Raw genomic sequence first — 27,903 nt, forward strand, 5'->3', positions numbered from 1 at the left:
CAAAAAGGAGGCAAAATTGACCCGACCTGACCGTAACTGACCCCAAAGGGAGTGAAATTGGTATGAAAAATGGGCAAAATTGACACAAAATGGGAGAAATGGCACCAGAAGTATGAAAGTGACCCAAAACTGGGGGAAATTGACCCAAAACCGATGTGAAACTGAGCTGGAAAGGGGTGAAATGGACCCAAAATGGGCGCCTGGACGCCGGGGAGGTTGGGTTCACCCCACACGATGCGTTTGTGCTGCGGGTGTTTATTGTCCATGTTCAGCCGCGTGCGCCCGGTGCTGCGTTCCCCCCCCCAACCACCCCATAGATCCTCCAAACCGCCCCATAGATTGTCCAAACCACCCCATAGATCCTCCAACTGCCCCACAGATCCTCCAACCACCCCGTAGATCCTCCAACTGCCCCAAAGATCCTCCAACGCCCCATAGATCCTCCAACCACCCCGTAGATCCTCCAACTGCCCCATAGATCCTCCAACCACCCCGTAGATCCTCCAAACCGCCCCATAGATCCTCCAAACCGCCCCATGGAGCCTCCAACTGCCCTGTAGATCCTCCAAATCGCCCCATAGATCCTCCAAACCGCCCCATAGAGCCTCTAAACCACCCCGTAGATCTTCCAACTGCCCCATAGATCCTCCAACCACCCTGTAGATCCTCCAAACCGCCCCATAGATCCTCCAAACTGCCCCGTAGATCCTCCAACTGCCCCATAGATCCTCCAAACTGCCCTGTAGATCCTCCAACCACCCCATAGATCCTCCAACTGCCCCATAGATCCCCCTACTGCCCCATAGATCCTCCAACCACCCCATAGATCCTCCAACCACCCCATAGATCCCCCTACTGCCCCGTAGATCCTCCAAACTGCCCCATAGATTCTCCAAACTTCCCCACAGATCCTCCAAACCGCCCCATAGAGACTCCAACTGCCCTGTAGATCCTCCAACCGCCCCACAGATCCTCCAAACTGCCCCACAGATCCTCCAAACCGCCCCATAGATCCTCCAACAGCCCCATAGATCCTCCAAACCACCCCATAGATCCTCCAACTGCCCCATAGATCCTCCAACAGCCCCATAGATCCTCCAAACCACCCCATAGATCCTCCAAACTTCCCCACAGATCCTCCAAACCACCCCATAGATCCTCCAACAGCCCCATAGATCCTCCAAACCACCCCATTGATCCTCCAACTGCCCCATAGATCCTCCAACTGCCCCATAGATCCTCTAAACCACCCCATAGATCCCCCTACTGCCCCATAGATCCTCCAACTGCCCCATAGAGCCTCTAAACCACCCCGTAGATCCTCCAACCACCCCATAGATCCTCCAACCACCCCGCAGATCCTCCAACCGCCCCGCAGATCCTCCAACCACCCCGTAGATCCTCCAAACCGCCCCATAGATCCTCCAAACTGCCCCGTAGATCCTCCAACTGCCCCATAGATCCTCCAAACTGCCCTGTAGATCCTCCAACCGCCCCATAGATCCTCCAACTGCCCCATAGATCCCCCTACTGCCCCATAGATTCTCCAAACTTCCCCACAGATCCTCCAAACCGCCCCATAGATCGTCCAAACCACCCCATTGATCCTCCAACTGCCCCATAGATCCTCCAACCACCCCATAGATCCTCCAACCACCCCATAGATCCTCCAAACTGCCCCATAGATCCTCCAACCCATCCCGTAGATCCTCCAACCGCCCCATAGATCCTCCAACCACCCCATAGATCCTCCAAACTGCCCCATAGATCCTCCAACCCATCCCATAGATCCTCCAACCGCCCCATAGATCCTCCAAACTGCCCCATAGATCCTCCCCCTACTGCCCCATGGATCTTCCCAAGTGCTCACCAAACTGCCTCATAGACCCCCAGCTGCCCCCTGACTTACCCGAGACCTCCTATTTCCCCCCCAACCTGCCCCATAGATCCCTCCAGTCCCAAAACCTACCCCATAGACCCACAACTGCCCCTCAACTGGTCCCATAGACCCTCCCGACCTTCCCCAGAGACCCCTCAGACCCATCAACAGTTGCGTAGACCCTCCAACTGCCCCCCCCAACCTTCTCCAGGGACCCCCCCCCAGACCAATAACCTACCCCAGAGACCCCCAACCTGACCCATTGATCCCTCAACCTGACCCATTGATCTCCCCCCCCCCCCCAAAATACTAAGGCTTTGGCATGTGCAAGCAAAGAGCAAGTGCAACCCACGGAGGCCCCCAGTGCCCCCAGTGCCCCACTGGGACCATCAGTGCCCCCCCCCACCAACGCTTCCTGCACCACGTAGAGAGACCACCCTATGCCGTGGGGCAAGTCCTGGGCCGGATCCATGGTCACCCCATGGCACGAGGCAAGTCCACGGCCAGATCTGTGGGTGCACGGTGGAGCACCCATGGGACCCCCCACCCCAACCATGGGGTATTTATGAGGCACCCCACACCGTGGGGAAGCTCAGGGGTGGTGGACCCCCATGTGAGGCTCCCAGGCACCATGAGGGCACCTCCACGACCACCTCCGTGGAGCACCCCCATCCAATGGGGCACCCATAGGATGGGAACAGGGTGCCCATTCCATCTCTGTGGGGCACCCTAGACTATTCCACGCCTCGGGTCTCATGCGTGAAGCCTCTAAGCCCCCCAAGAAACCTTCGTGACCACCCCGGTGGTGCACCCCATCCAGCGGTTCACCCGTGGAATGTTCTTGTGGTGGTCGCGGGGTGTCCGTCGGACCTCTGTGGGGCACCCCACGCCCACGGGGCACCTCAAGAGTTGCCGGATCCCCACGCGTGAAGCCCCCAAGCACCCCACGGGGCACCTCGAAGACCACCTCGATGGCACGCCCCACGCAACGGGGCGCGCGGCGGGACGTTCTTGTGGTGGTCGCGGGGTGTCCGTTGGACCTCCGTGGGGGACCCCACGCCCACGGGGCACCTCAAGAGTTGCTGGATCCCCACGCGTGAAGCCCCCAAGCACCCCATGGGGCACCTTGAAGACCACCTCGATGGCGCGCCCCACGCAAGGGGGCGCGCGGCGGGACGTTCTTGTGGTGGCCGCGGGGTGTCCGTTGGACCTCCGTGGGGCACCCCACGCCACGGGGCACCACTGGTGGGGCTGGGGGTGGGGGGGGCCAAGGTGGCCTCACCCGAAGAGGCGGAGGAAGCATGGTTGGCAGTAGGGCTTGCCCTCCTGCTCTTGGAAGGTGCCCTTGGAGAGGGGCCGGAGGCAGAAGGCACAGACGAAATGCTCGGGGTGGAACCGTTGGGCCATGGCGGTGACGCACCGGCCGGCAATGGGTTCCCCGCAACCTCGGCACAGGGAGCCCCGGCGGGCGTGGAAGTGCCGCTCGCAGTAGGGGTGGCCGCCATCCTCGAAGAAGCTGCCCCCCACAAAGGGCGCGAAACACTCCTGGGGATGGGGGACACGGGGACATGGAGACATCAGGGATTGGGGAGGTGGGGACGTGGGATGTGAAGTGCTCCTGGAGGTGGGGATGTGCGATGTGGGGACATCGGGGACCAGGGGAGGTGGGATGTGGGGACATCGGGGACCAGGGGAGGTGGGGACGTGGGATGTGGGGACATCAGGGGTTGGGGAGGTGGGGACGTGGCATGTGAAGTGCTCCTGGAGGTGGGACATGGGGACATGAAGACATCAGGGACCAGGGGAGGTGGGATGTGGGGACATCGGGGACCAGGGGACGTGGGATGTGGGGACATCAGGGACCAGGGGAGGTGGGGACATGGGATGTGGGGACATCAGGGATTGGGGAGGTGGGGACGTGGGATGTGGGGACATCAGGGACCAGGGGATGTGGGATGTGGGGACATCAGGGACGTGGGATGTGGGGACATCAGGGACCAGGGGATGTGGGATGTGGGGACATCAGGGACCGTGGGATGTGGGGACGTGGGATGTGGGGACATTAGGGAACAGGGGATGTGGGATGTGGGGACATCAGGGACCAGGGGTGGTGGGGACGTGGGATGTGGGGACATCAGGGACCAGGGGTGGTGGGGACGTGTGATGTGGGGGCATCGGGGACCAGGGGATGTGGGGACGTGGCATGTGAAGTGCTCCTGGAGGTGGGACATGGGGACATGGAGACATCAGGGACCAGGGGAGGTGGGGACGTGGGATGTGGGGACATCAGGGATTGGGGACGTGGGGACATGGGATGTGGGGACATCGGGGACCAGGGGAGGTGGGATGTGGGGACATCAGGGACCAGGGGAGGTGGGGACGTGGGATGTGGGGACATCAGGCATTGGGGAGGTGGGGACGTGGCATGTGAAGTGCTCCTGGAGGTGGGACATGGGGACATGGAGACATCAGGGACCAGGGGACGTGGGATGTGGGGACATCAGGGACCGTGGGATGTGGGGACGTGGGATGTGGGGACATCAGGGACCAGGGGAGGTGGGGACGTGTGATGTGGGGACATCGGGGACCAGGGGAGGTGGGGACGTGGGATGTGAAGTGCTCCTGAAGGTGGGACATGGGGACATGGAGACATCAGGGACCAGGGGAGGTGGGGACGTGGGATGTGGGGACATCAGGGACCAGGGGATGTGGGATGTGGGGACATCAGGGACCAGGGGAGGTGGGGACATGGGATGTGGGGACATCAGGGATTGGGGAGGTGGGGACGTGGGATGTGGGGACATCAGGGATTGGGGAGTTGGGGACGTGGCATGTGAAGTGCTCCTGGAGGTGGGACATGGGGACATGGAGACATCAGGGACCAGGGGACGTGGGATGTGGGGACATCAGGGACCGTGGGAGGTGGGGACGTGTGATGTGGGGACATCGGGGACCAGGGAAGGTGGGGACGTGGGATGTGAAGTGCTCCTGAAGGTGGGACATGGGGACATGGAGACATCAGGGACCAGGGGAGGTGGGGACGTGGGATGTGGGGACATCAGGGACCAGGGGAGGTGGGATGTGGGGACATCAGGGACCAGGGGAGGTGGGGACATGGGATGTGGGGACATCAGGGATTGGGGAGGTGGGGACGTGGGATGTGGGGACATCAGGGATTGGGGAGTTGGGGACGTGGCATGTGAAGTGCTCCTGGAGGTGGGACATGGGGACATGGAGACATCAGGGACCAGGGGACGTGGGATGTGGGGACATCAGGGACCGTGGGAGGTGGGGACGTGGGATGTGGGGACATCAGGGACCAGAGGAGGTGGGGACGTGTGATGTGGGGACATCGGGGACCAGGGGAGGTGGGGACGTGGGATATGAAGTGCTCCTGAAGGTGGGACATGGGGACATGGAGACATCAGGGACCAGGGGAGGTGGGGACATGGGATGTGGGGACATCAGGGATTGGGGACGTGGGGACGTGGCATGTGAAGTGCTCCTGGAGGTGGGACATGGGGACATGGAGACATCAGGGACCAGGGGACGTGGGATGTGGGGACATCAGGGACCATGGGATGTGGGGACGTGGGATGTGGGGACATCAGGGACCAGGGGAGGTGGGGACGTGGGATGTAGGGACATCAGGGATTGGGGAGGTGGGGACGTGGCATGTGAAGTGCTCCTGAAGGTGGGACATGGGGACATGGAGACATCAGGGACCAGGGGAGGTGGGGACGTGGGATGTGGGGACATCAGGGATTGGGGACGTGGGGACGTGGGATGTGGGGACATCAGGGACCAGGGGACGTGGGTTGTGGGGACATCAGGGACCAGGGGAGGTGGGGACGTGGGATGTGGGGACATCGGGGACCAGGGATGGTGGGGACGTGGGATGTGGGGACATCGGGGACCAGGGGTGGTGGGGACGTGGGATGTGGGGACACCGGGGACCAGGGGAGGTGGGGACGTGGCATGTGAAGTGCTCCTGGAGGTGGGACATGGGGACATGGAGACATCGGGGACCAGGGGAGGTGGGGACGTGGCATGTGAAGTGCTCCTGGAGGTGGGACATGGGGACATGGAGACATCAGGGACCAGGGGAGGTGGGGACGTGGGATGTGGGGACATCAGGGATTGGGGGAGGTGGGGACATCAGGACCGGGGGAGGTGGGGACGTGGGATGTGTGGACATCAGGGACTGGGGGAGGTGGGGATGTGGGATGTGGAGACATCAGGGATTGGGGAGGGGGGGATGTGGGACGTGGGGACAGCAGGGACTAGGGGAGGTAGGGACATGGGATGTGAGGATGGGGGATGTGGGGACATCAGGGATTGGGAAGGTGGGGACGTGGGATGTGGGGACATCAGGGACCACGGGAGGAGGGATCGTGGCATCTAAGCGCTCCTGGGGATGGGACGCAGGCACCTGGGGACATCAGGGACCAGGGGAGGTGGGAACGTGGAGGTGGCAGGGGGGTCTCACCCGGCAGACGAAGCACTCGGGGTGCCAGAGCCCCTCGAGGGCAGCGATGTAGCCCTCCAAGATGGGCCGCCCGCAGCCCTGGCACCGGCTGGAGAAGAGCTCGGCGAAGTCCTGGCGGCAGTACTGTTGGCCATCCTTCTCCAGGAAACCTGAGGGACACCAAAAGGATGGTTGGGAAGGGGACGGGGAAGCGTGGGGCCACAGGGATGGCGAGAGGTGGGGACGTGGACCGTGGGCGTGAGACCGAGATAGAGAAGGAGAGATCCTTGGGGACGTGGTGGTGGCGGTGGGACCGACGTGGTGGTGGTGGTGGTGGCACCACCGTGGGGATGGCGAGATGTGGGGACACGCGAGCACGGGATCAGGAAGACGGCGGGACAGGGCAGGGACACGGGGGGGCGGGGGGACACGAGGGGACAACAGGAGGGGACACGGGGGCCACCCACCTTCTTCGCCAAAGGGTTGCCCACACTTGACACAGCAGAAGTGCTCCGGGTGCCAGTTCTTGTCCAGCGCCGTCACCATTTTCTGCGCGGGGAGGAGATGGGGATGGCACCGCCAGCCACCCCCCCCAAAAGGTTCCACTCCACCCCACGGGGTCCCGCTGCCCCCCATGATGCCCCCCCCCCCTAAATCCCATGAGTCTACCACAGCCCCACGGAAGGTCCCATTGCCCCCAGGGCACCCTATGAGGTCCCACTGCGCTCGAGGGGGTCCCACCACCCCACATCACCCCACGATGTCCCCACGCACCCCATAAGGTCCCACTGCACTCAAGGGGGTCCCACCATACCCCACATCACCCCACGATTTCCCCACAGCCCCCCATAAGGTCCCACTGCGCTCAAGGGGGTCCCACCACACCCCATATCACCCCACAGCCCCCCATAAGGTCCCACTGCACTCGAGGGGGTCCCACAACACCCCACATCACCCCACAAGCACCCCACAGCCCCCCACAAGGTCCCACTGCACTCGAGGGGGTCCCACCATACCCCACATCACCCCACGATTTCCCCACAGCCCCCCATAAGGTCCCACTGCGCTCAAGGGGGGTCCCACCACACCCCATATCACCCCACAGCCCCCCACAAGGTCCCACTGCACTCGAGGGGGTCCCACAACACCCCACATCACCCCACACACCCCCACAAGGTCCCACTGCACTCGAGGGGGTCCCACCATACCCCACATCACCCCACGATTTCCCCACAGCCCCCCACAAGGTCCCACTGCGCTCAAGGGGGTCCCACCACCCCACATCACCCCACACACCCCCACAAGGTCCCACCGCACTTGAGGGGGTCCCACAACACCCCACATCACCCCACGATGTCCCCATGCACCCTACAAGGTCCCACCACACTCGAGGGGGTCCCACCACCCCACATCACCCCACACACCCCCACAAGGTCCCACCGCACTTGAGGGGGTCCCACCACACCCCACATCACCCCACAAGCACCCCACGCACCCCACAATGTCCCACCGCGCTCAAGTGGGTCCCACCACCCTACATCACCCCACGATGTCCCCACGCACCCTACAAGGTCCCACCACACTCGAGGGGGTCCCACCACCCCACATCACCCCACGCACCCCACAAGGTCCCACCGCACTCGAGGGGGTCCCACTACACCCCACATCACCCCACGATGTCCCCACAAGGTCCCACTCCACCTAAGGGTCTCCCACCGCCCCAGGGGGTTCCCACCACCCCCTGGAGACCCCCCCAAAAAGGTCTCCTTGCCCCCAGGACCCCCCCCCCCCTTCCCCACGGTCCCCCTGACCCACGTCGAGGATGGGCTGGGCACAGCGGGCGCAGCGGGGGGAGAAGAGCCGTCCGTAGTCCCGCGGGCAGTAGGGTGCTCCGTCCTTCTCGAAAAAGCTGCCCCCCCCCAGTTCCCCCCCGCAGCGGGCGCAGACAAAATGCTCGGGGTGCCAGGCGCACCCCAAAGCCCTCACCACCTGCGGGGGAAAAAAAAAAAAAGAGGGGGGGTCCCAAGGGATGACACCCCCATTTTGGGCTCCCCGGTTGGGTGAGGTCTGTTTTGGGGGTGCAGCTGGTTGGGGGGTAGCCCTATTTTTGGGGCGCGCCCCCCAGTTTAGGCCATGCATGAAGCTAAACCCTATTTGGGGTACGCCATAAGACACCCCCAATTTGGGGCGCAGCCACAGGCAGCCCCATTTTAAGACGCCAACAAGGAACCCCGACTTTGGGGTACACCAGGCACCTCTTTTTCCTCCCCCCCCCCCCCAGGAGCACCCCAAAACCCACCTTCCCAGCGATGGGCTTCTGGCAGGACCCACAAACCCCCTTCGCCCCCGTGGGGACCCCTTGGCGGCTGAGGTCGGACTGCAGCAGCACCAGCATGGAGTCGAGGTTCCCCTCCTCAGGAACCCCCTTTTTTTGGGGGGGCTGCGGGTGGGAAGAAGGGAAAAGAGAGTTATGGGGGTGCAGGATGAAATGAGGGGGGGGACGCATCCTGAAATCCCTCGGACTTACGGTGCGGCGGAGGTGGAAGTCGGAGAGCGAGGCCATCAGCTTGTCCAGCTCTTGGGTGGCTGAGGTTGCTGAAGTTGGGGGTACCGGGGGGGTCCCCGAGCTGCTATGGGGGGACGGGGACGGGGACAGGGAGAGGGTTGGGGTGGGCCCGGGGGGGGCTGGTAATTGGGGATGACCCCGTTTTGGGGTGCAGCTGATGGGGGGGCTAACCCCATTTTGGGGTACTAACCCCATTTTGGGGTACACCTGAGGGGAACTCCATTTTGGGGTGCTGCTTCCCCCCCACCCCGGCGGACACGCACTCACCAGGAGGGGGATGTTCTGACTTCAGCCTCATCTGCCGCCTCCTTCTTCTTCATCCCCTCGGAAGTCTTCAGCGGGGGGAACTGGGCCAGGATCTCATCTGGGGGGGGGGGGTCATGGCCAGTTTTGGAGTCCCCAAGAAGGTTTTGGGGGTTCCCAGCGTGATTTTAGAGATGCCCAGAATGATTTTAGAGGTTCCCCAGAATGATTTTGGGGATCCCCAGGGTGATTAGGGCAGGAGGTGAAGGGGTTTGGGGGTGTCCAGGGTGATTTTTGGGGTGCTTTGGGGACTTTTGGGGTGCCTGGAAGGGGGGAGTTTGGGGCAACCAAAGGTGATTTTTGGGGTCCCTGGGAAGATTTGGGGGCGGCAGGGGTACCTGCGATGGAACTGTGGGTGGCATTGAGGTCACGGAGGAGCCGGTCGAGCTCTCCCAAACCGGGGGGACCCGGGGTGGGTCGGGGGGGCCGGGTCTTCTGCACCGTGCTGGGGGACGGGGAGACAGAGGGGGGGGGTGGCACATCACCTCTGTGTCCCCAAAGTCCTCTCCACAGCCCCCCCCGGCCCTCTCTCCTCCCCTCCCAAATCCCCCCCCCGTCCCCAAAATCCCCTCCAGGTCCCCAAAGTCCCCATACCTGTAGAGCTGCTCGGTGTCCCCCCCTGGCGCCTGGGGACCGGTGTGTTGGGGGTTAATGGGGACCTGGGATGTCATCACCCCCAATGTCCCCATCCCCTCGGGGTCCTCGAGGTCTCCGTGTCCCCAATGGCCTCGTCCCTGCTGTCTCCATTGTCCCCAACCCAGGGGGTCCCCAACCCCACTGTCCCCCATCTCCAACCTCCATGTCCCCAAAGCTCCCAGGGCCCCCTCAACGGTCCCAAGGTCCCCAAGTCCTCCAAACCCCCCCCCCATGTCCCAAAGCCCCCCCCACCGTGTCCCCGATGTCCCCAACATCCCCAAAGCCCCCCACGTCCCCGAGACCCCCAGCATCCCCCAGAAGCCCCTCATGGTCCCAGTGTCCCAAAGCCACCCAACGTCCCCAAGGTCTCCAAAGTCTCCAGCATCCCCAAAGCCCCACGCCCCCAAGCCCCCCCCCCCGGTGTCCCCAAGGTCCTCCCATGTCCTCCAACCCCCCCTTACCCCTATGGCCCCCCAAGGTCTTCCGTGTCCCCAAAACCCCCCCTGTATCCCCAAGGCCCCCAACATTGCCCAATGTCCCCCGGGTCCCTCGTGGTCCCATGCTCCCCGAGCTCACTGGGCCATAGGGGGGTGGGGGTGGCCGGGGGGGGTCCCCAGCGGGGGTAGAGGCCGGGTGTGCGGGGGGCAACCCCCCCAGAGGGTCCGTCAGCAGCACCGGTCGCCGAGCGAGGTGAGACGTCGTCGTCTCCAGGTCGGCCAATAGGGCGTCTGGGGGTTGGAGGGGGGAAGAGGGACCCAGGAGTCTGGGGGGGGGGTCCCAGGCATCTGAGCACCCACCCATCCCTTCCACAAGGGACTGAGGTGTCCAAGCACCCATCCATGCCCTCCACCAGGGACCCAGGCATCCAAGCACCCATCCATCCCCTCCACCAGGGTCCCAGGTGTCCAGGCACCCATCCATCCCCTCCACCAGGGTCCCAGGTGTCCAGGCACCCATCCATCCCCTCCACCAGGGACCCAGGCATTCGAGCACCCATCCATCCCCTGCACAAGGGACCCCGGTGTCCGGGCACCCACCCATGCTCTACACGAGGGACCCAAGCATCTGAGCACCCATCCATCCCCTCCATCAGAGATCCGGGCATCCAGGCACCCATCCATCCCCTCCACCAGGGACCCAAGCATCTGAGCACCCATCCAGCCCCTCCACTAGGGACCCAAGCATCCAAGCACCCATCCATCCCCTCCACCTTAGACTCAGGCATCTGAGCACCCATCCATCCCCTGCACCAGGGACCCAGGTGTCCAGGCACACATCCATCCCCTGCACCAGCGACCAAGGTGTCCAAGCACCCATGCATCCCCTGCACCAGGGACCCAGGCATCTGAGCACCCATCCGTCCCCTGTACCAGGGACCCAGGCATCCGAGCACCCATCCATCCCCTCCACCAGGGACCCAGGGATACGGGCACCCATCCATCCCCTGAACCAGGGACCCGGGTGTCAGGCACCCCATCCATCCCCTCCACCAGGGACCTGGGCGTCCTGGCACCCATCCATCCCCTGCACTAGATCCGAGGTGTCCAAGCACCCATCCATCCCCTGCCCCAGGGACCCAGGTGTCCGATCACCCATCCATCCCCTCCACCAAGGACCCAGGCGTCCCAGCACCCATCCATCCCCTGTACCAGGCACCCAGGCATCTGAGCACCCATCCATACCCTCCACCAGATATCCAGGCATTTGGGCACCCATCCATCCCCTCCACCAGGGACTCAGGCATCCGAGCACCCATCCATCCCCTCCACCAAGGACCCAGGCGTCCCAGCACCCATTCATCCCCTGCACCAGGGACTTAGGCATCCGAGCACCCATCCATCCCCTGCACCAGGGACCCAGGTGTCCAAGCACCCATCCGTCCCCTGCAACAGGGATCCAGGCACCCATCCATACCCTGCACCAAGGACCCAGGTGTCCCAGCACCCATCCATCCCCTGTACCAGGGACCCAGGCATCTGAGTACCCATCCATACCCTCCACCAGATATCTAGGCATTCGAGCACCCATCCATCCCCTCCACCAGGGACCCAGGTGTCCAGGCACCCATCCATCCCCTGCAACAGGGACCCAGGCATCTGAGTACCCATCCATACCCTCCACCAGATATCTAGGCATTCGAGCACCCATCCATCCCCTCCACCAGGGACCCAGGTGTCCGAGCACCCATCCATCCCCTGCACCAGGGACCCAGGTGTTCAAGCACTCATCCATCCCCTGCACCAGGGACCCAGGCATCTGAGCACCCATCCATCCCCTGTACCAGGCACCCAGGCATCTGAGCACCCATCCATCCCCTGTACCAGGCACCCAGGCATCTGAGCACCCATCCATACCCTCCACCAGATATCCAGGCATTCGGGCACCCATCCATCCCCTGTACCAGGCACCCAGGCATCTGAGCACCCATCCATCCCCTCCACCAGATATCCAGGCATTCGGGCACCCATCCATCCCCTCCACCAGGGACTCAGGCATTCGGGCACCCATCCATCCCCTCCACCAGGGTCCCAGGGATCCAGGCACCCATCCATCCCCTGCACCAAGGACCCCGGTGTCCGGGCATCCACCGATCCACTCCACCAGGGACCCAGGTGTCCCAGGCACCCATCCATCCCCTGCACCAGGGACCCCGGTGTCCGGGCATCCACCGATCCACTCCACCAGGGACCCAGGTGTCCCAGGCACCCATCCATCCCCTGCACCAGGGACCCCGGTGTCCGGGCATCCACCGATCCACTCCACCAGGGACCCAGGTGTCCCAGGCACCCATCCATCCCCTGCACCAGGGACCCCGGTGTCCGGGCATCCACCGATCCACTCCACCAGGGACCCAGGTGTCCCAGGCACCCGTCCATCCCCTCCACCAGGGACCCCGGTGTCCGGGCATCCACCGATCCACTCCACCAGGGACCCAGGTGTCCCAGGCACCCATCCATCCCCTGCACCAGGGACCCCGGTGTCCGGGCATCCACCGATCCACTCCACCAGGGACCCAGGTGTCCCAGGCACCCATCCATCCCCTGCACCAGGGACCCCGGTGTCCGGGCATCCACCGATCCACTCCACCAGGGACCCAGGTGTCCCAGGCACCCGTCCATCCCCTCCACCAGGGACCCCGGTGTCCGGGCATCCACCGATCCACTCCACCAGGGACCCAGGTGTCCCAGGCACCCGTCCATCCCCTCCACCAGGGACCCAGGCATCTGGGCACCCACCGATCCCCTCTACCAGAGACCCAGGTGTCCAAGCACCCATCCATCCCCTCCACCAGGGTCCCAGGCATCCGAGCACCCATCCATCCCCTCCACCATGGACCCAGGCATCTGAGCACCCATCCATCCCCTGCACCAGGGACCCAGGACTCTCAGCACCCATCCATCCTCTGCACCAGGGACCCAGGTGTCCAAGCACCCATCCATCCCCTCCACCAAGGACCCAGGACTCCCAGCACCCATCCATCCCCTGCACCAGGGACCCAGGACTCTCAGCACCCATCCATCCTCTGCACCAGGGACCCAGGTGTCCAAGCACCCATCCATCCCCTCCACCAAGGACCCAGGACTCCCAGCACCCATCCATCCCCTGCACCAGGGACCCAGGACTCTCAGCACCCATCCATCCTCTGCACCAGGGACCCAGGTGTCCAAGCACCCATCCATCCCCTCCACCAAGGACCCAGGACTCCCAGCACCCATCCATCCCCTGCACCAGGGACCCAGGACTCTCAGCACCCATCCATCCCCTCCACCAAGGACCCAGGTGTCCCAGCACCCATCCATCCCCTCCACCTTGGACCCAGCTGCCCGGGCACCCATCCCTCCCCGCACCCATTCCCTTTAGGATACCCACCATCCCATCACCCATCCATCCCACCACCCACGCACCCAGGCATCCGCGCCCCCACCCCCCCCAAAACCTCCGTCATCCCCACCGCCTCCCCAGCTCCGAGAATGGCCGGACGGTGCCGGGAATGGCCGGACGGATGGACGGACGGACGCGTGCGACTCTTACCCAGGTCGTCCATGGCTGGGACTGGGTGCGGCCCCCCCCCCCCCCGATTCCGTGACGTCTCCCTTCGTGGGCCCCTCGGTGCCCATGTATGGAAGCACCCGGACGCTTGGGTCCCGGCCAGGGAAAAAGGGGGGGGGAGAAATATCCGGACGCCTGAGTCCACGGGATATGAGATGGCGGGGGGGGTGTGTGTGTGCACCCGGATGCCTGCGTCCGTGGGATACGGGGGGGTTTGTGGGATATAGAGGGATCCGTGGGATACAGAGGGGTCCGTGGGATACGGAGGGGGTCCGGATGATTAGGTCTGTGGGATACGGGGGGGGTGTGTGTCCGTTGGATACAGAAGGGTCCGTGGGATATGGAGGGGTCTGTGGGATATGGAGGGGGTCCGGATGATTGGGTCCGTGGGATACGGGGAGGGGGAGCGGATGCGTGGGTCCGTGGGCTATGGTTAGGCAAGGGGGGGGGTCCCGGATGCTTGTGTCCGTGGGAGGGAGGAGAAGGAGGGGACTTGGAATTGGGAAGGGAACAGGCCCGGATGCCTGGGTCTGTGGGATGCGGGGGGGGGGAACGGGGATTGACACACACGCCTGGGTTCATGGGATACGGGGGGGGACACATGCCTGGGTCCATGGAATATGGGGGGGACACATGCCTGGGTCCATGGGATACGGGGACACACACGCCTGGGTCCATGGGATACGGGGACACACGCCTGGGTCCATGGGATACGGGGGGGACACACGTGCCTATGTCCATGGGATACGGGGGGGACACACATGCCTTGGTCCATGGGATACGGGGACAAGCACACATGCCTGGGTCTATAGGATACGGGGACACACACATGCCGAAGTCCATGGGCTATGGGGGGGGACACGCGCCTGGGTCCATGGGATATGGGGAACACACAAACACATGCCTAGGTCCATGGGATACTGGGGGGACACATGCCTGGGTCCATGGAATATGGGGGGGACACATGCCTGGGTCCATGGGATACGGAACACACACACATGCCTGGATCTATAGGATACGGGGGGACACACATGCCGAGGTCCATGGGATATGGGGGGGGGACACGCGCCTGGGTCCATGGGATATGGGGAACACACACATGTAGCTGGGTCCATGGGATACGGGGGGACACACATGCCTGGGTCTATTGGATACGGCGGGGAGGGACACACACGTAGCTGGGTCCATGGGATGGGGGACAACGACATACGCCTGGATCTATGGGAGATGGGGGTGCGGGGGGGGTGGAGGCAGACGCCCGAATCCTGACCGCGCTGGAGCAGTTCCACCTCCTTTATTGTGCGTCGCCTTCGCTACAGTCACGACCCCCAAACCCCACGAAATCAACCTGAAACCGGGTGCCCCTCCCTGACACTGTGGGGATGCCCCATAACCTGGGGGGGGGGGTTGTAGGTCCCCCACCTCCCTGGCGTCATCGTCATCATCATCAAAAAAAAAAAAAAAAAAAAAAAAAAAAAAAAAGCCTCAACATCTAGATGAGGTCCCCAAGGTCCTCACAGGGGGTCCCCAAGTCCTTATGGGGGGGGCTCCCCATCTCCTCAGCCTCGTCTTTATCATCAAAAAAGGCCTTAACATCTAGAGGAGGACCCCAAGGGTGTCCCTCAACCCCCACGTCCTCCTCATCTTCATCTAAGAGTTCTCCAACGTTGCTACGGTCCTTCAGTGCGTCCCCAGATTAATGGGTGTTCTCGAGGTCTCAGGGAGGTCCCTTGACCTCCATGTCCTCATCGAAGGGGTCCCCAAGGTGGTCCACCACATCCTTGAAGTCCTCCCTGAGGTTCCCATGGAGGTCCCTGAAGGTGTCCTCCATCTCCTCAAGGTCCCTAAAGGTGTCCCCAAGATCTCAGAGAGCTCTCCTGACGTCTTTGTCTCCCTCGTCCCTGTCTAAGGGGTCCCTAACAGGCATAAAGGGGTCCTCCAGGATGTCCCCAAGGTCTCAGAAAGGTCCCCTGACCACGTCCTCCTGATTTTCACCTAAGGGGTCGCCAAGACCCATAAAAAAGGGCCCCCAAGGCTTTGGAGAAGTCCTCTGACCTTCATGGCCACATCATCTAAGGGGTCCCCAACATCCAGAGATATCCCTGAGGGCGTCCCCGTGGTCTTAGAGAGGTCCCTGACCCCCATGTTCTCATCGAAGAGGTCCCCAACACTGATGCAGTGGTCCCCAAGGTCCTAGAGAGGTCCCTGACCTCCACGTCCTCCTCGTCTTCATCTAAGGGGTCCCCAACACCCATGCAGTGGTCCCCAAGATCCCCAAAGGGGTCCCCAAGGTCTTAGAGAGGCCCCTTGACCTCCACGTCCCCATCATCTTCACCTAAGGGGTCCCCAACATCCACAGACGGGTCCCCAAAGGGGTCTGCCACATTGCCGAGGTCTCCCCGGCTATCCCCGAGATCCTCGTAAGGGACCCCAAAATCATCTTCCAAGTCCCCGAGGTCCTCCTGGACGTCCCCGAGGTCCCCATTGGCATCTCCGGGGAGTCGCAGCAAGGGGTCACCCCCACCCCACGGCTCCCCCATCTCAAGGTGGGGCTGGACCCCCCGGGGTGCCACAGCAGCCATCAAGGCCCTGGCCAAGCGAGGGGGACATCGGGCCAACTGCGCCACCCGAACCAACCGAGGGGCCACGTCGTGGGGTGGCCCCCCCAAAATGGCTTGGGCGGCCCGGGTGGCCAACGGGGCGCAACCCCACCTTTCGGCCAAGGCCCAGAGGGCACCGGGGGATGCGGTGACGGCGGCGACCATGACGCCCTCGAAACCGTCCACCAAATAACGGCGGGCCAAGGCAATGGCAGCGTCGGCGGCGGCGGGGGCCACCGGCGGGGACAGGAGGGGACATTTGTCCTTGGGGTGACCCCGGCAGCCATGGACAAAATGGAGGAGGAGGAGGAGAGGGTGGCGGGGGGCGCAGCCTAAGGTCACCGCTGCCTGGCGGGCCTCGGCGAAGGCTCCCCCCAACATGGCTCCCAAGACGGGGGACCCCCGGGTCAGGGCCGCCCGGGCCGCTGGCACCCCGGGGTGGGTGCCGTTGGGGAGGAGGAGGAGGTCGTGGGGGGTCCGGGCATAGGGACACGTTGGGGACACCGGGGGACGGGCGGTTGGGGGGGTCGGGGATGCTTGGGGGGCTGGAGACGGTGGCGGAGATGGGTTGGAGGAGCTTGGGGACGCTTGGGGACAGGAGTTGGAGGAGCTTAGGGAGGCTCGGAGACGGGGAGATGGTTGGGGAGATGGGTTGGAGGACGTTGGGGACACCTGGGGACACGGGTCAAGGGGGTTTGGGGAAACTTGGGGACATGGGGACAGTTGGGGACGGGGGTTGGGGGACCTCAGAGGCGCCCCAGGACACGAGTTGGGGAGGTTTGAGGGCAGCGGAGGAGGAGAGGAGAGCAGGGGACATTTGGGGGGTCTTGGGGCCACTGGGGAATGGAGGTTGGGAGGGTTTGGGGACAGCTGGGGACAAGAGGATGATCGGGGACGTTTAGCAGCCCTCTGGGACACTTGGGGACAGGGGGGGCCCAGGGAAAACGGGTCTGGAGATACTTGGGGACATGGGGACACAGGGGACAGCAGGGGTGGGGGATAGAGGGTCACGGGGGAGAGGGGACACGGGGATCCCGGGGGTCCCCACGAGTCATCAGCGTCCCCAAGTCCGTCTGCGTGTCCCCACAGGTCCCCATGTCCATCGGTGCACCCTGGCGCGTCCCCGATGTCACCGTGTCCATCCGCAGGAGAGGTTGCGTGGCCATCCATGTGTCCCCAGGTGTCCTCAGCATCCCCAAAGGTGTCTGGGTGTCCCCACGGGTCCTTGAGGTCCTTGTGGCGGTCCGGAGGTCTCTGCAGGTCACCGTTCTCCCCAAGGATGTCGCCACTCTCCCCGCGTCTGTCCGCTTGTCCCCACAGGTCCTCAGCGTCCCCGGGTTCCCACAGGTCCCTGGTGTCCCCGTCTCCGTGCACCTGAGGATCCCCAAGAGCACCGGAGAGGCTGTGGGTGTCCCAGTGTCCCCATGGGATCCCCGATGTCCCCAGTATCCCCGTACGTCTGTCCCCACGAGTCCCTCGCGATCCCTACGTCCCCAACCGGCTCCTCAGTGTCCCCACAAGTCCTCAACAATCCTCCACGTCCCCAACGATCCCCAGCGTCCCCAACCACATCCTCAATGTCCCCATCGCTTGTCCCCAGCACCCCATGGGGCCGTACCTGCAGGTCCTCGGCGCTGGCACGTCCCAGCGTGTCCTCACCGTCCCCTGCCGCATCCCCGATGTCTCCCGGCGTGTCCCCGGCATGTCCCCGCAGGAGGGCGATGGCATCGGCAGCGTAGAGGGCGAAGGCCGGGGGGGGCTCGTAGGGGGACGTGGGACCCCGGGCCACCGCCGAGAGCAGCAGGGCCACCGCACCCCCTCCCCACAGCAGCCCCCGCGCCGGGGACGCCGGCCTGCACACGTCAAGGACACGTGTCACGCCAGCGTCATGGCAAAGGGACGCCAAGGGTCACGCCGACACCACACCGGTGCCGAGGGTCGTACCAACAACACAGGCCGTGCCACCGTGACAACGGTGACCCGAGTCACGCCAACGACGTGGGTCACGCCAACGTGATGCTGCCAACACGGGGTCAAGCCAACGTGACGTTGACACCGTGGGTCGCGCCAACGTGACACCGACACAAGTCCTGGCAACGACGCGGGTCACGGCAACGTGACGCCAACGCTGTAGGTGATACCAACGCAATGCCAACGTCGTGGGCCACGCCAACGCAACGCCAACGCCGTGGGCCACGCCAACGCGACGCCAACGCCGTGGGTCACGCCAACACGTGGGGGACACTATAGGGTCTAGGACCACCCCCCCAACCCCGGGGGGCTGCACACGCCTGAGACACGAGTGATGTGCCGATGACACGGGGCGGGAGTGCACACAGAGGGAACGTATAGGATTTCTGTAGGCAGATCTATAGGGGAACTATAGGGCTATAGGTAGGAAATCTATATGAGACTTACGGGGCTGCCTATAAGGACTAGCAGGGCCGCTTAGGGGGCAGCCATAGGGAACGTACAGGGCTGCCCATGGCGAGTTCTGCAGGGGGCCCCTATAGGTAATCTATAGACTTGGGCACTGGGGATCTATAGAGGATTTACGGGGGCTCTACGGGGCCAGAAATAGGGGATCTATAGGAAATTATTGCACTCGCTACGAGGCGACCTACGGAAGATCTGTAGGGTTTGTTACGGGGAAATCTAGAGGAAACACTCATGAAATTGTCTGTAGTGGATCGATGGGGCCACCTACTGGGAAAATATATATAATGCATGCCCTGCCTTGCCTAAAGAAATCTATACTGAGCACCTATGTGGGATCTACAGGCTGTTTCGGGGACCCCATCCAGATCCTACGGGGCTCTATAGAAACTTGAGACCAGTGAACAAGCAGGAATCTGTGCGGCAACCCCGCAGGTGGGTTATGGGGCTGGTTGTGGGGGCTAGAGGGGGCCGCAGAGGCTCTATAGGGGACTTAAAAGGCTCTATAGGGGACTTAAAAGGCTCTAGAGATGATGTATTGGGCTTTATAGAGGATTTACGGGCCCGGGCACAGGGGAACACATCGGGGATTTCCCACGGGAGTTATTGGGCTGGTTCTGGGGGCTGCAGAAGCTCTGTAAGGGACTTAAAAGGCTCTAGAGATGATGCATTGGGCTTTATAGAGGATTTATGGGCCCGGGCGCAGGGGAACACATCAGGGATCTCCCATGGGAGTTATGGGGCTGGTTCTGGGGGCTAGAGGGGGCTGCAGAAGCTCTATAGGGGACTTAAAAGGCTCTAGAGATGATGTATTGGGCTTTATAGAGGATTTATGGGCTCGGGCACAGGGGAACACATTGGGGATCTCCCATGTGAGTTATGGGGCTGGTTCTGGGGGCTAGAGGGGGCTGCAGAAGCTCTATAGGGGACTTAAAAGGCTCTAGAGATGATGTATTGGGCTTTATAGAGGATTTACGGGCCCGGGCGCAGGGGAACACATCAGGGATCTCCCACGTGAGTTATCGGGCTGGTTCTGGGGGCTGCAGAAGCTCTGTAAGGGACTTAAAAGGCTCTATAAATAATGTATTGGGCTTTATAGAGGATTTATAGGCTCGGGCACAGGGGAACACATCAGGGATCTCCCACGTGAGTTATCGGGCTGGTTCTGGGGGCTGCAGAAGCTCTGTAAGGGACTTAAAAGGCTCTATAAATGATGTATTGGGCTTTATAGAGGATTTACGGGCCCGGGCGCAGGGGAACACATTGGGGATCTCCCATGTGAGTTATGGGGCTGGTTCTGGGGGCTAGAGGGGGCTGCAGAAGCTCTATAGGGGACTTAAAAGGCTCTAGAGATGATGTATTGGGCTTTATAGAGGATTTACGGGCCCGGGCGCAGGGGAACACATCGGGGATTTCCCACGGGAGTTATTGGGCTGGTTCTGGGGGCTGCAGAAGCTCTGTAAGGGACTTAAAAGGCTCTATAAATGATGTATTGGGCTTTATAGAGGATTTATGGGCCCGGGCGCAGGGGAACACATCAGGGATCTCCCACGTGAGTTATCGGGCTGGTTCTGGGGGCTAGAGGGGGCTGCAGAAGCTCTATAGGGGACTTAAAAGGCTCTAGAGATGATGTATTGGGCTTTATAGAGGATTTACGGGCGCGGGCACAGGGGAACACATCGGGGATTTCCCACGGGAGTTATTGGGCTGGTTATGGGGGCTGCAGAAGCTCTATAGGGGACTTAAAAGGCTCTAGAGATGATGCATTGGGCTTTATAGAGGATTTATGGGCTCGGGCACAGGGGAACACATTGGGGATCTCCCATGGGAGTTATGGGGCTGGTTCTGGGGGGGGCTACGGGGACACTGTAGAGTCTATAGGGGACATACAGATTCTATAGATGATTTACGGGTCCGGGTGCAGGGGAATGCGTGAGGGACCCCCCCCCCAGGTGAGCTACAGGCCAGTTCGGGTTGTGAGGGGGGCGCAGCACGGAACCTACAGGGGCTTTATAGGGGTGCTATAGGGTTGCTATAGGGTCGTACCTGGTGAGCAAAGGCAGGGCGGTGGCACAGGCCAGGCGGGCTGGGGGGGCTCCGCAGCGCAGCATGTGAGTCAGCAGCCCCACGCCGAAGGGGGCCGCTGCCGCCGCCCCCAGGTTGCGCAGGAGTCCCTCACCTGGGGAGACACAGGGACATATTGGGGTGAGGGGGCGTGTCAGGTCCATAGGATCCCGCTGTGGATCTTCCCTCCTCCTCCTGGCCCCCCAGGATCACCCCAGGAGACTCAAACCAGCACCCAGGACCCCCAACAGTCCCCCAGAGACATCCAACAGTCCTCCAAGGACACCCAAAGCCTCCCAGGGACAACTGGGGACTCCCAAAAGGCAATGGGATCATCTAAAGACCACTCAGGACACCGCAGGAGTCCCCAAAAGGCCACTCAGGATGCCCTGGGGACCTCCCACAGCCCCCCAGGGACACCCAAAGACTACCCAGGACCTCCAGGGACCCCCCCAAAGTCCACCAAGGACCCCCAGAGATACCAGGGACTCCTTGGGACCCCTAATAGCCCACTGGGGACACCTCAAAGACCCCTAAAGGCCACCCAGACCTGCTGTGGGACTCCCAGCAGCCCCCCCCAGAGACCCCCAAAGGCCACCCAGGACCCCCTGGGGACCCCCAGTAGTCCCCCAGGAAACCTTGGGGATCCCAAAAGGTCAACAAAGACCCCCAGAAGCCCCCAAGGAACCCCTGGCGTGATGCTCAAAGGCCAGCCGTGGCTCCCAGTAATCCCAGTTAGTTCCCTTAAGCCCCCCGCCCCCAACTCACCCAACTCCTTGAGGCGTGCCTGGCGGGGGTGAGGGGGGGCAGCCGGATGCCTGGGTCCCCCGGGCCGCGAAAGTTCCTCGGCCTGGGGTGGGGTGAAGCCGAGGACCAGCCAGGAATGGAGCAGGGAGGGGACGTAAGCCCGGACCAGGGCCCCCAAAAAAGCAGGGTGCCCTGTCAGGCGCTGCAGCACCCGGGCAGCCCGGGGGGCTGGAGCTGGGACCCCCGTCAGGTAACGAAGGAGCCCCGAAACAACGGGGGCAGTGGCCAGGGCTCGGCTGGGTTCATCGGCGGCTGCCAGCCGTCCCAAAAGTAGGAGAGCGGGAGCTTCGGGGAGCCAGGGATCCCCCTCGCCCACCCCCCGGGGTAAGGCCAGGGCCCCCATGGGGGGCAGGCGACGGCGGGGGGGAGAGGGGCAGTGGGGGGGAACGGTGGCGGACGGAGGGGAGGGCGGTGGGGAGGAAGCTTCAGAGAGGAGCCAGGACCTGAGGGGAGAAATAGGGGGGGGGGGCTGAGCAGTTTGGGTGGGGGGGATAGGGACAGCCCCAGACCCCCAGGGTGTCACTAAGGGACAGCCCGGACCCCCCCGCCCCCTTCACCCTCCGCCACCTGCACAAAGGGCTGGGGACCCCCCGCCAGCACCCCTCTTCTATTGCCAAGGACGCCGAAAAGGCAATCCCAGGGCTGCCCCTCCGCCAGGACTCGGGGTGACGAGGACCCCAAAGGTGATCCCAGGGAGCCCCCCCCCACCCCGAGACCCCCAGGGACACCCCCAGGAGCTCCCCCCAAAAGCCCGTCCGTCTGTCCATCCTCCCCCCCCCACCACTCACTTGAGTCCCCGCAAGCTCCCGGCGGCCGCACCGGCCCCGGGCGGGCCAGGTAGCTCCCGCGGAAGATCGCAGGACGCGGCGGCTTCATCCTCCTCCTCTTCGTCTTCCTCCTCTTCGTCCTCCTCCTCTTCGTCCTCCTCCTCATCGGCCCGGGCTCGCAGGACGTCGGCGAGGAGCGGGACGAGGCCTCGAGCTTCCAGAGCCGCCAACGCCTCCTGGTCGTAGGCGAAGGCGGCCAAAGCCAGAAGGACGCGGGGACGCCACGGCCGGGCGCGGGGTTCGGCCAGGAGGTGCAGGAGCAACCCCAACCCGCCGGCCGCTCGTACCCGCGCTCGGTTGACGGCTTCCCGGCACAACAGGCAGAGCGCCCGGACGGCTACGGTGGCACCGGCGACGTTGGGAGACGCCAACGCTCTCCTCACCTCTTCCGTCACCGCTTCCACCGCCCCGGCGGCCCCCAAGGCGGGTCGGAGAGGAGCGCGGGCGCAAGCGTTGGCGATGGCTCCCAGGGCGGGTTGGCGGTGGTCCCGCTTGGCGTGAGCGGCCAAGGCGGCCAAGGCGGGCAAAGCGGGGGCCACGTCGTCGGCCGAAGGGCCGGGGCTGTCGGTGAGACCCCGTAGAGCTCGGGCGACGGCTGGGCAGGCGGGATCAGCCGGAGAGAGGGATGCCAAGCGGGAAGCCAAAGCTCGGACGGCTCCGGCTCGACCCAGGGCCCGGCGGGGGGCCGGGGCGGCCCCCAAAATGCGGAGGGCACGGGCGGCGCTGTGGAGGCACTCGGGGGTGCCGCAGGAGGCGGCCAGCGATACCAGGAGGGGGCCAGCACCTGGAAGGGAAAAAGGGGGACAGAGTTAAGGCGGGGGCCTCAGGGACACCCCAAGGATGTCCTGGTGGTCCCAGGGATGAGAAAACCATTAAGGTGGGGATCGGGGACGCAATTTGAGGACGTTCGGGTCCGTTAGGGGACAAGTTGGGGACGTCCCGCTACCCGCAGGGCTGAGAAACGCATCCGGGGGCGTGTGCTGGGGACACCCTCCGGAGACGTGGCACCCGTCGTGGGGGGGGGGGGGCACCCCCCAGAGGGTGTCCCAGCACCCACAGGGAGGAGAAAGCTGTTAAGGGGCTCGTTGGGGACACGGGGACCCATCCTAAAGGACTTCGGGGACAGCCGGAGGACCCCTGAGAACGTTTAGGGGACCTCACGGACAGGCAGGAGACCCCCAAAAACCACTTCAGGTGACCCCTGGAGACTTCGGGGACCCACCAAGGGACCCCTGGGGACCCCGCGGCCACCCAAAGCACCCCGGGGAACCCGTCCTTGTCCCCTGCAGACCTTGGGGACACCCGAGGGATCCCCGGGGGACCCCCGGGGGACCCCGTTGCTCACCGGCGTCGAGGACATCCCGGGCGCCGTCGGGTTCCAGCGCCAGGTTGGCGAGGGCGCGGGCCACCCGGTTCTGCACGCTCTCCGGTCCCGGCGAGGAGAGCAGGGCCACTGCGGGAAAAGAGAGGGCAGAGGTCAGGTCAAAGGTCACGGTTAGGGGGGACACGCTCCGGGACAAGGCAAGGGGAGAGGGGGACGGATGGGGACAGCCTGAGGGACAGGTCAGGGGTCAAAGGTCGCAGTTAGGGGCATGCCAAGGGGAAAGGGGGACATGGGGGCACCTTGAGGGACAGGTCAGGGGTCAAAGGTCGTGGTTAGGGGCATGCCAAGGGGAAAGGGGGACGGATGGGGACAGCCTGAGGGACAGGTCAGGGGTCAAAGGTCGCGGTTAGGGGCATGCCAAGGGGAAAGGGGGACATGGGGGCACCTTGAGGGACAGGTCAGGGGTCAAAGGTCGTGGTTAGGGGCATGCCAAGGGGAAAGGGGGACGGATGGGGACAGCCTGAGGGACAGGTCAGGGGTCAAAGGTCGCGGTTAGGGGCATGCCAAGGGGAAAGGGGGACATGGGGGCACCTTGAGGGACAGGTCAGGGGTCAAAGGTCGTGGTTAGGGGCATGCCAAGGGGAAAGGGGGACATGGGGGCACCTTGAGGGACAGGTCAGGGGTCGAAGGTCGTGGTTAGGGACAGGGGGTGACCCTCAAGGCCAGGTCAGGGGTCACGGGCAGGAGTTTGGGAATTCTCCAATTGCCCTCAACAGGCTTTGGACTGAACCATTCCTGAAGGGGGGGGGGGGGGTGTGTGTCAGGGGCTGTCCCATTCCCAGTATGGGGGGGGGGGTGTCCTAGTATTTGGGGGGGGGAGGGGGTCTGGACTTTCCCATTCCCAGTATGGGGGGGGTCCAGACCCATTCCCAGTGTGGGGGGGCTCTGGGCTGTCCCATTCCCTCTATGGGGGGGGTGTGTGTCTGAACTGTCCCATTCCCAGTATGCGGGGGGTGTCCAGACCCATTCCCAGTATTGGGGGGGGGGGGGGGGGAGTGGATCTGGACTGTCCCATTCCCAGTATTGGGGGGGGGGGTCTGGACTGTCCCATTCCCAGTATGGGGGGGGGGGTGTGTCTAGACCCATTCCCAGTATTGGGGGGGGGGGTGGTCCAGACACATTCCCAGTGCGGGGGGGGGGGGGGCTCTGGGCTGTCCCATTCCCTCTATGGGGGGGGCTCTGGGCTGTCCCATTCCCTCTATGGGGGGGGTGTCTGAACTGTCCCATTCCCAGTATGCAGTGGGTGTCCAGACCCATTCCCAGTATTGGGGGGGGGGAGGGAGTCTGGACTGTCCCATTCCCAGTATTGGGGGGGGTGGGGTGGTCCAGACACATTCCCAGTGCGGGGGGGGGGCTCTGGGCTGTCCCATTCCCTCTATGTGGGGGGGCCTCTGGGCTGTCCCATTCCCTCTATGGGGGGGGGGCTCTAGGCTGTCCCATTCCCTCTGGGGGGGGGCTCTGGGCTGTCCCATTCCCTCTATGGGGGGGGCTCTGGGCTGTCCCATTCCCTCTGGGGGGGGGCTCTGGGCTGTCCCATTCCCTCTACGGGGGGGGGCTCTGGGCTGTCCCATTCCCTCTATGGGGGGGGCTCTGGGCTGTCCCATTCCCTCCCGGAGGAACTCCCGGCGCCCTGCCACTCACCGAGGCGGGGGACGCCGCCGAGGCGCCGAGCCTGCCGGCGGCAACCGGGCTCGGTGCAACAATTCCCGAGCACGCTGAGAGCCAAATCGAGGGTCCGCCGAGGCCTCTCGGGCCCCAACAACTCCAACAACGGCCCCAACCCACCCCGTTCCCGAAACCGAGCGGCACCTCCCGGTCGCCGAGTGTGACGGGTCCGTAAAGCCAACAAAGCCCGGGCCAGGCCCGGTTCGGCCGCCGCTCGGACGGCCTCAACGCACCAACCCAAAGGTTCCGACATGGCGGCGCCCCGGGCCCGGGGCCCGGGCCCGGCGGCGCCTGAGAAAGAGGAAGGAGAAAGACGGTGGCCGGGAAGGATCCGCCCGGCGCCGCGGGGTACGACGGGAAATGGAGTCCGGCGCTAGGCGGGAAGGGGGTGTGGCGTAAGGGAGGTGGGAGGGGCGTCGGGACTACAACTCCCAGGGCGCACCGCGGCGGGCTGGGCGGCGCGGCGGGAAGTTCTGCGCTGCGGCGGTGGAGGGGCGGGGCGGCTTTACCTCAGGGCGGGAGGGGTGGTGAGGCGGCTTACTGGGAGGACTGGGAGCACTGGTGGCCGTCAGCTTGGGCTGGCGGGGTCCTCAGCCTTATCCTGGCCCTCGTGGGAGGGTTTCCTACGGGATCTGAGCCCCGCTTTTGCCGCTGGGTCCTAGCCAGAGAGTGGTTTTGTTACCGAAATCCGCAATAAAAACTTATTAGCGCCAGCATGAAACGTGTATCGGGATCTGGAATAAAAACGTATTAACGCCAGCGTGAGACGTGTATCGGGATCTGGAATAAAAACTTATTAACGCCAGCATGAAACGTGTATCGGAATCCGGAATAAAAACTTATAAACGCCGGTGTGAAACGTGTATCGGAATCCGGAATAAAAACTTATTAACGCCAACGTGAAACGTATATCGGAATCCGGAATCCAGAATAAAAACTTATTAACGCCAGCGTGAAACGTGTATCGGAATCCGGAATAAAAACTTATAAACGCCAGTGTGAAATGTGTATCGGAATCCGGAATAAAAACTTATTAACGCCAACGTGAAACGTATATCGGAATCCGGAATCCAGAATAAAAACTTATTAACGCCAGCGTGAAACGTGTATCGGGATCTGGAATAAAAACTTATTAACGCCAGCATGAAACGTGTATCGGAATCCGGAATAAAAACTTATAAACGCCAGCGTGAAACGTGTATCGGGATCCGGAATAAAAACTTATTAACGCCAGCATGAAACGTGTATCGGGATCCGGAATAAAAACTTATTAACGCCAACGTGAAACGTGTATCAGGATCCGGAATAACAACTTATTAACGCCAACGTGAAACGTGTATTGGGATCTGGAATAAACACTTATTAACGCCAACGTGAAACGTGTATTGGAATCCGGAATAAAAACTTATTAACGCCAACGTGAAACTTATATCAGAATCCGGAATCCGGAATAAAAACTTATTAACGCCAGCATGAAACGTGTATCGGGATCCGGAATAAAAACGTATTAATGCCAGCGTGAGACGTGTATCGGGATCCGGAATAAAAACTTATTAACGCCAACGTGAAACGTGTATCGGGATCTGGAGTAAACACTTATTAACGCCAACGTGAAACGTGTATCGGAATCCGGAATAAAAACTTATTAACGCCAACGTGAAACTTATATCAGAATCCGGAATCCAGAATAAAAACTTATTAACGCCAGCATGAAACGTGTATCGGGATCCGGAATAAAAACTTATTAACGCCAGCATGAAACGTGTATTGGGATCCGGAATAAAAACTTATAAATGCCAACGTGAAACGTGTATCAGGATCCAGAATAAAAACTTATTAACGCCAGTGTGAGACGTGTATCGGAATCCGGAATAAAAACTTATTAACGCCAACGTGAGACGTGTATCGGAATCCGGAATAAAAACTTAGTAACGCCAGCGTGAAACATGTATCGGGATCCGGAATAAAAACTTATTAACACCAACGTGAAACGTGTATCGGGATCCGGAATAAAAACTTATTAATGCCAATGTGAAACGTATATCGGAATCCGGAATCAGGAATAAAAACTTATTAACACCAGCGTGAAACGTGTATCGGGATCCGGAATAAAAACTTATTAACGCCAGCATGAAACGTGTATCGGGATCTGGAATCCGGAATAAAAACTTATTGACGCCAGCGTGAAACGTGTATCGGGATCCGGAATAACAACTTA

General features: G+C 62.5%; 2 protein-coding genes across 7 annotated transcripts; both read right to left on the reverse strand.

Annotated features, from left to right (window-relative positions):
- Positions 1 to 2,189: 2,189 nt before the first annotated feature.
- Positions 2,190 to 14,013, reverse strand: TGFB1I1 (transforming growth factor beta 1 induced transcript 1). 5 transcript variants are annotated; one of them, XR_011322789.1, is made up of 12 exons: positions 13,885 to 14,013; positions 10,429 to 10,580; positions 9,811 to 9,875; positions 9,555 to 9,661; positions 9,181 to 9,277; positions 8,875 to 8,977; positions 8,647 to 8,787; positions 8,163 to 8,336; positions 6,815 to 6,896; positions 6,369 to 6,517; positions 2,835 to 3,424; positions 2,190 to 2,780 (listed from the first exon to the last, which is right to left on the reverse strand). XR_011322789.1 is itself a non-coding variant. In XM_069774472.1 (12 exons), exons 1-11 carry the CDS (start codon positions 13,895 to 13,897, stop codon positions 3,158 to 3,160), a joined length of 1,350 nt encoding a protein of 449 aa, XP_069630573.1. In that variant the 5' UTR covers positions 13,898 to 14,013; the 3' UTR covers positions 2,190 to 2,950; positions 3,120 to 3,157. The 5 variants fall into 5 exon arrangements, 4 of the variants coding, with proteins under 4 accessions (XP_069630573.1, XP_069630575.1, XP_069630574.1 ...); XM_069774472.1 differs by having other exon boundaries at positions 2,190 to 2,950; positions 3,120 to 3,424; XM_069774474.1 differs by having other exon boundaries at positions 2,190 to 3,424; positions 9,811 to 9,842.
- Positions 14,014 to 15,180: 1,167 nt separating this feature from the next.
- Positions 15,181 to 25,995, reverse strand: ARMC5 (armadillo repeat containing 5). Of its 2 annotated transcripts, XR_011322796.1 has the most exons (8): positions 25,662 to 25,995; positions 23,982 to 24,089; positions 22,598 to 23,420; positions 21,771 to 22,252; positions 20,985 to 21,117; positions 18,121 to 18,355; positions 16,119 to 17,876; positions 15,181 to 15,883 (listed from the first exon to the last, which is right to left on the reverse strand). XR_011322796.1 is itself a non-coding variant. In XM_069774560.1 (7 exons), the coding sequence occupies exons 1-7, from the start codon at positions 25,936 to 25,938 to the stop codon at positions 16,197 to 16,199; spliced, it is 3,738 nt and encodes a 1,245-aa protein (XP_069630661.1). In that variant the 5' UTR covers positions 25,939 to 25,995; the 3' UTR covers positions 15,181 to 16,196. The 2 variants fall into 2 exon arrangements, 1 of the variants encoding a protein (XP_069630661.1); XM_069774560.1 differs by having other exon boundaries at positions 15,181 to 17,876.
- Between the last annotated feature and the right edge of the window lie 1,908 nt (positions 25,996 to 27,903).

Source organism: Haliaeetus albicilla, chromosome 30 (assembly GCF_947461875.1).
Source record: "Haliaeetus albicilla chromosome 30, bHalAlb1.1, whole genome shotgun sequence".
Lineage (NCBI taxonomy): Eukaryota > Metazoa > Chordata > Aves > Accipitriformes > Accipitridae > Haliaeetus > Haliaeetus albicilla.